This window comes from Pinus tabuliformis, chromosome 7 (assembly GCF_031772625.1).
Source record: "Pinus tabuliformis cultivar Carrire ecotype Pingquan chromosome 7, CPIR1, whole genome shotgun sequence".
Lineage (NCBI taxonomy): Eukaryota > Viridiplantae > Streptophyta > Pinopsida > Pinales > Pinaceae > Pinus > Pinus tabuliformis.
This window is the reverse complement of record NC_142293.1, coordinates 554864556-554872041: the sequence shown is the minus strand read 5'-3', so window position 1 is coordinate 554872041 and position 7486 is coordinate 554864556. Positions and strand designations below refer to the sequence as shown.

At 31.3% G+C, this 7486-nt stretch overlaps 1 protein-coding gene across 1 annotated transcript; it reads right to left on the bottom strand.

The window, feature by feature from the left end:
* Positions 1-4528: 4528 nt before the first annotated feature.
* On the bottom strand, positions 4529-7278 carry LOC149248575 (peroxidase 12-like). Its single transcript, XM_089456079.1, has 4 exons — positions 6820-7278; positions 6382-6576; positions 5380-5551; positions 4529-5085 (listed from the first exon to the last, which is right to left on the bottom strand). Exons 1-4 carry the CDS (start codon positions 7057-7059, stop codon positions 4634-4636), a joined length of 1059 nt encoding a protein of 352 aa, XP_089312205.1. The 5' UTR covers positions 7060-7278; the 3' UTR covers positions 4529-4633.
* Positions 7279-7486: the final 208 nt, after the last annotated feature.

The following is a 7486-nucleotide window of genomic DNA, read 5'->3' as shown; positions in this document are numbered from 1 at the left end:
ATACTAAACTATTGTATGATTTTTTATGAAAAGGAGTATGAATATTAATAATTATTATTATTATCCAATTTTAAGGTCACGACCAAGCCACACACCAAATTGATGTATTTTATGAAAAAGAGCAGGAACATTAATAATTATTATTAATATCAAATTTTAAGGTCACTGCGACACCAAATTGATGTATGACCCACCTCCGAGCAGCTATTTGACTCCTAAATCTACGAAGGCATACATACTCTACCTCTTAGGAGGAAACACATACTATTAACCATTAGACCCACTCAAGTTGTATATATAGGATCTGTTTTGTCATTGGAATAATTAATAATTTTTAATATTCCATTTTTATAAAGTTTTTTAAGGGTGGTTCACAGACACTACAACCATGGGAAAATCCAAAAATTCAAGCAAATCAACCCGATGAAGTCTATAAAGACATACATACTCTGCCTCTTAGAAGGAAACACATGCTCTTAACCATTAGACCCACTCAAGTTGTATATATAGGATCTGTTTTTTCATTGGAATAATTAATAATTTTTAATATTCCATTTTTCCGAGGAAGTCTATGAAGACATGCATACTCTGCCTCTTAGGAGGAAACACATGCTCTTAATCATTAGACTCACTCAAGTTGTATATATAGGATCTATTTTTTCATTGGAATAATTAATATTTTTTAATATTCCATTTTTATAAAGTTTTTTTAAGGGTGGTTCATGGACACTACATCCATAGGAAAAATTATGAAAATCTAGGGAGATCAACCCAAAGGGATCTACCAATCAAAAATCCAGGGAAATATACTATGCCTCTTAGGAGGAAACACATGCTTTTAACCATTAGACCCACTCAAGTTGTATATATAGGATCTGTTTTGTCATTGGAATAATTAATAATTTTAATATTCCTTTTTTATAAAGTTTTTTAAGGGTGGTTCACAAACACTACAAGCAGGGCCTAACCCCAACGGGAACTTGACCAACCAAACTAACCCTTGGGGCTACCATTTTATAAAGTTTTTTTATTTATATTTTAAATATGCTATGACTAAAGTTTTCTTTTTATTTTTGGAAAATTTAATATGAAATTTTTAAAATCACTGTTTTTATTTATATTTTAAAAATGTTGTGTGTGTTTTTTTTTTATTGAAAAATTAATAAGATTTTTTTAAAATCATATATTTTAATTATATATATATACACATAATTCAAAAGCACATTTTATAATACAATAGGAGAGATGTGTAATTTTTTCTATGCTCTATTTCATATTAATACATATATTTTTTAAAATAAAAATAAAATATTTTTTTGAATGAAAATACAATATCTATTATAATAAAGAAAATAAAAATAAATATACATATTGATTAGTTTTAATTAAAAGTATTATAAAATATAAAAATCTCACTTTGTCACTTCGTTGATCTTACATTATGATATTAAGGAGATGTGGTAAAAATATTTCAATTTCACTCTCAATTATAAATAATTCATGTTAAGTAATTATGTCAATAGGTATATCTATTTTGGAGCAGGACTTCTAGAATTTTAATTTAATTATCAATAATTATTAGGTATTTGGTAGAGATTTAACCTCCATGGAATATTCTAGAATATTCTTAGTAGTATAAACAAATCAAAGGCCAAGATTTATCTCCAAAATAGTTATGTATTTTTTTTGCTTTTTCAATTAAATTGGTCAATTAAAGAAAATGACATATAAAGTGAGTTATGGTTTTTTGGGCATGCAACATTTAATAAGCCATGGCATTGTAACAAATCCTATTTACTTCTTAAGAATCTCCATGGTAAAGTAAGGATAAATCTCTATAGTTAAGAATCTTGTTATATGTTTTTTTAAAATGTTCATTTAACCTATATATTAATTCTTTTAATAATAATAATAATAGTAGTTTATATATATATATATATATATATATATATATATATATATATATATTTATATTATAAAGTGTTTTGATGTTTATTATATATTGATATTTATTTGTATTTATTAGAAGTTTGATTTATATGGCAATAATAGTATAATTTTATATCAATTTTAAAGAGATAAATTGACTAAAAAGAAAAAAAAAAAAAACTTGTAATTCTTATTATTTTAAAAAATATTTCAATATAGAACTTAATTAATCTATTTAAAAAAAAAAATCAACTACTTTTTAATAAAAAGTAGATGTATAATTCATTCAATTTTCAATATAATATTGATATCTAATAATAATAATAAGTGGGTATGAGGCATTTCAAATGGTGGTGGTTAGGTAAATGAAGTGATATGTTCAAGGAGGTTCATGGTTCATGTAAATGAAGTGTTATCTGTAAGGAGGTTCATGGTTCAAATGTCCCTAATTCACATGTGTTGAAGGGGCATACATAAGTGCCCAGAGAGTAAGAGACCATCCACTTCCAATTCCTCTAGATACAAAAACAAAAAATCAAAATAAATATAGTTCATAAATAAATATTTCAATATGTGAATTAAGTAAAATTAATATGTATTTAAAAATATATTAATAATGGGAAAATATTTAATTAAGTAATATTAATACGTATTTAAATATATATTAATAACCAAAAAACATTTAATGTGGACAACATGGTTCATAAATAAAATATATCAATTTCAATCATGTAAAATAATTTTTTTGGTTAATTTTGTGTGAAATTTAATATAGGTTTGTTGGTATTGTAACTTCAAGTTATAAAATCTCCACAATCCAAGAGGAAATATGCATTCAAAAAATAATTAAAAAGGTGAAAAATCACACATGGTGTGTGTATATATATATATATTCTCGACAAATCTAAGGTGCAAACCTTTTTTTAAAGTTTTGTTCCTCATTAAATTTATAATTAAAATGGATCTATACTATTATATTTTGAACATAATTATTGCAAAATATATTTCACCAAGCTAGACACTTATGAAGACACACATACTCTACCCCCCTCACATAATTATTGCAAAATATATTTCACCAAGCTAGACACTTATGAAGACACACATACTCTACCCCCTCTGCTTTTGAACATGTAACCTCTTATGAGGAACCACATGCTCTTAACCATTAAGCCTACTCAAACTGTATAAATAATCCACAAATTTATAAGTGTTAAGAGGGATCAAATCTTTTGAAGTACAAATCTTTTTTAAGATTTTACATTTTTAAAAAAATTACACCTCAAAAAAATTGACTTCTCATTAAAAAATAATTCTTCATTAAATTTATAATTAAAATAAATCTATTATATTTTGAACCTAATTATTAAATTTAATGCATATAATATATTTCACACTATATATATGCAAATATATTTTACACCATACAATTCTATAAAGTTTGTGAATATATTTTACACCACACAACTCAATACAATATGTGGGTATATTTTAAACTTGAATATATTTTACACCACACAACTCAATACAATATGTGGGTATATTTTAAACTTTCCTGCTCAATTCAGCAACAATGTATCCATGGTCTTGTAAAATGGTATTATAATATGCATTTATTTCATTAATTCAAAAATCAATTTAAAAATTTTAAAAATACATATAATGTACATTTGTGTTTTATATATATATAAAATAAAAAATTTAAAAAATTGTTAACTCTTGCATTTTTAAAAGAAATTTTCATTACATTTATAATGAGAATAAATCTATTTTGAATCTAACTATTCAATTTGATATACATGAATATATTTTACACCATACAGCAATAAGTATGTCGAATATATTTTACAAATTTTGAAATTTAACAACTATAACTTGGATTAACAAAAATCCTTGCCAAATTTTCTTTAAATATGACCGGAATTTTCATAACCTTCGCGGCAACTCCTCTGCATTACGCGTTTTTAAAAGAACAAAATAATGGTACGAATTTTGATATTTTATGTGAAAAATGATGCGTCCATATTCAAGCGTTCATTAAGAACCCTGAAGTGGAGCAGGCTGGCTCTGCAAATCACGATCAAGTAACGGTATGACAGGTTGCTTCTCCGAGGAACCGTGACCCCAGATGATAACTTCATGTTCAATCCATCAGAATCTCTGTATGGTGTACTAGAAAGGCTTTCTTAAGTACTTTTTACAGCAAAATTTATTAAAATAATATATGTATAAATATACTCCGCATCTTGGAAATCTTTTGACTTCAGCACAATTTCTCACTGACTTTATGGTATGATCGGACGAAAAAAGCATGGAAAAAGCCATGAGGTGGAATCATTTAGTACTACGCTTATATTTGGATGGATCAGATTTGACCACCTTTTCACAAACATGTCAGGCATTAATTAATCTGGCTTCTGTCACGTTCGCCATTAACGAATTGAATGTATAGAAATATCGGAAATATCTTAATCTTCAAAATGTATAATACATCGACTATGGCTATATGCAGGACGCTGGACAAACCACCAACAACGACAAATGAGTCAAATTACAATAGATATTGCAGGACGCTGGACAAACCACCAACAACGACAAATGAGTCAAATTACAATAGATATTGCTAGACTATTTCTGTATAATTTTATTAAATTTCTATTACAGGAAAGGATTCGATCGCTAATTATCACATAATCATAGACAATTAAGAAGATGAGGACGAAGACCTCACTGCAGGATCTACGATGAAGTATGTGGAGGACGTATTAGTATTACGAACTGCGCAGTTTTTACGAATCTCTCCTTGGCTTCCAGTGAGGACATCGAGCTGAACCATCTTAACCATACTCAGAGCAAAATGGTGAAAGAAGGAGGACTGGTTTTGCGCAAAGTTGTTGACGATGTGTCGTGTGCGTGAATCGCTGTAGAGATCCTGATCGGAGGTTAGCAGTCCTTCTCCGTTCCGCAGATCCATGTAATACTTTTTGTCAAATAGGTCTGGAGTGCGTATATCTAAGACCGTTGTGTTCACGGTAGCGTTTGTAGGGCATGTCTCCTCAAGTTGCTCTGCAAAGGCGGCGTCGAGGGTGGGATCCTGCGTTGGATAAAGCCTGTCCACGAACGATGCGCAGTGACTGATACCAAAGGAGTGCCCGCCTGAATGTCCATATAGCCATAAAAATCAATAAAGCATTAACATGGGAATAGGGGCGACATTTTTAAGTGGATTGCGGATTTCTGAAATATTTTGGCTTAAAATATGGGTGGTGAATTTCCAGAATATTTTGAAATCTTAAGAACATAGGTGAGATCCATTATTTGACATAGAATCAAAATCCCAGAATATTTCAAGAATCTTCAATCTACTTCAGCTCAAGGTAAAATGGAATGAAAGATTGTTTTAAAATTATTATTGGGCTTAAAACATTAACTTTACCATTGAAAACTGACCTGAGAGCGCCACGAGCTCCGTGAAATTATCAAAACCCTTTTCAGTGAAGACGGTCATCAATACAGTCACATTTGAAGTTGGACTTGGCAGATTGTCCACAGTCACTGTTTGATTAGCAAATGTTAAGCTGTCCCTGCGACCCAATGGTACTAGAAACTCCGGTCCTCCGGCCTGTTTTTGGTAGGGAAAAAGGCACCCATGGTTTAGTTGAAATCTCTTCACTATTTTGAAACAAAGAAGCATGGCAAAAACTATTTTCATTTACAAGGTTAAATAGTCGTTACACATAATATGCAAAATAGAAAAAGATTTTTGAAGTAAGATATTTAATTTAAACATAAATTTAAAAAAAGATATTTATTGAAAATCATAGTTGTACTCTAATTTCTTTCATCCTTGAACCCCACTTTCTTTAACTTTAACTCCACTTTTTTTAATTCTTCAACTCCAGTATGTGCTCAGAGGATACATCTATGAAATATATGAAAAACACATACAAAATAAAAACTAAGTGCAAACCTTTCCCGCTTAGAAAAGACTATGTCAGTTAAAATAAAACTTGATATAGCTGTGATATATAGTTCTATTCCACTTCGAGTTGTAAGAGTACTTGGTTTTGTAATGGCTGTAAAAGCACCTATATTCTTTGAACGAAGTCACTGTAAGAGCATTAAACTTCCTTGGGTACCAGAAATACTTAAATTTTTCGAATGCGAATAGCTATAAAAACACTAAACTTCTTTGGGTGCAACTAGAAACACGTGGCTTCTTGTATCCAATTAGCTATAAGAGTGCCTCACTCGGTCAGATGCCATGAATAAGAGTACCTCACTCGGTCAGAGGTCATGATCTTGAGGTTGATCCCCCAGGGTCATGGCCTTGTTAAGTACTCCACTCAATCTCCCTTTCTACTGAACATCATCCCAAAAAACGTGAGGGAAGTGCCAACAGTGTGTGAGAAAAACCGGGGTCTAATGGAGTTGAGTTCAAATTATACGCACCATATATACTGCGTAGGAAGCAGCTAAAGCAAGGATGTCAGCGCAAGAAACTACACCACTGCATTTGGCCTCTACTGCTTCTTTGATGATGTTGATGATCTCGAAAGCCTCGGGTCTGAGTGTGAGGTTTGGAAGAGCTTCCTGCTCGCTTGGGTCACTGGAAGTTCCAGTCAGCAAGATTGATGCGTCGCAACCCTGACAAAAGTTCAGTAGCAGAAAATATATATCTTTTAATACATAAACATACTCTTTTTGTTATGGTCATGAATCAAGAAAGAGTCAGTAATATAGCCTTGCTCTAGAATGCACCTCAAAACTTCTGAGGACCAAACTACCACACCACAACTTCAGAAATAGTAACAGAAAATATAAATATGAGAAAGTACTAGTGATATGAATATCTTTACAAAATGAGAACAAATAAATGGAGACCATTACCTGCACAAAGCAGTCGTGGAAAAGGAGTCTGAGCAACCCTGGTGCTTGAGCGATATCTTGTTCCAGCACCTGCTCAAGAGCGGTTTTCACTATGGATTCCAAGTTGGGACAGCTGTCATTGTAAAATGTCCATGAAAGCCCCTCCACTGGTGTCGGCAGATCCCTCACATGGGCACCAACAGATGATATGATACCAAGGAAAAACATGGCCATGACGTATTCGGCTTTCATTTTTCTCATCTGCTGGTCTCTTACTTCAGTCTAGTATCAAAGATCTCTGATACCCGAGAACAACAAAGAAAGAAACAAGGGATATTTCGAGAAAAATGAACGTGGTGTTAAGAGAACGCCATGACTAGTTTTTAAAGCCCGGCTTGGGTGAATTACTGAGTGATTACATCTTCACCGACTTTCCTGCAGCAAAGTTGCATTTTCTGCCAGCAGTTGGTGGGCAAGCTGCTTCGTAACCTTTCAAATGGTGATAGAGAATCACGTTTAACAACATAAATCTGATAATTGTTTTCCATCACCTTTCAGATGGTGATACGGAAACACGTTTAACAACATAAATCTGATATTTGATTTCATATTTTATTGAATTGTCGTGGAACGTAAACATTTAGTGCCGAGTCCCGAGGGTTATTATGGAGAGTCAGACTTGATTTAA

Bases quoted from the DNA above. Each gene is read 5' to 3' on its own strand.
- LOC149248575 (XM_089456079.1), bottom strand. From the start codon at position 7,059: ATGAGAAAAATGAAAGCCGAATACGTCATGGCCATGTTTTTCCTTGGT. The intron at 5,552-6,381 runs GTGCGTATAATT...TACCAAAAACAG, and splicing joins CTTCCTACGCAGTATATATG to GCCGGAGGACCGGAGTTTCT. The intron at 5,086-5,379 runs GTCAGTTTTCAA...ATGGACATTCAG, and splicing joins GGAGCTCGTGGCGCTCTCAG to GCGGGCACTCCTTTGGTATC.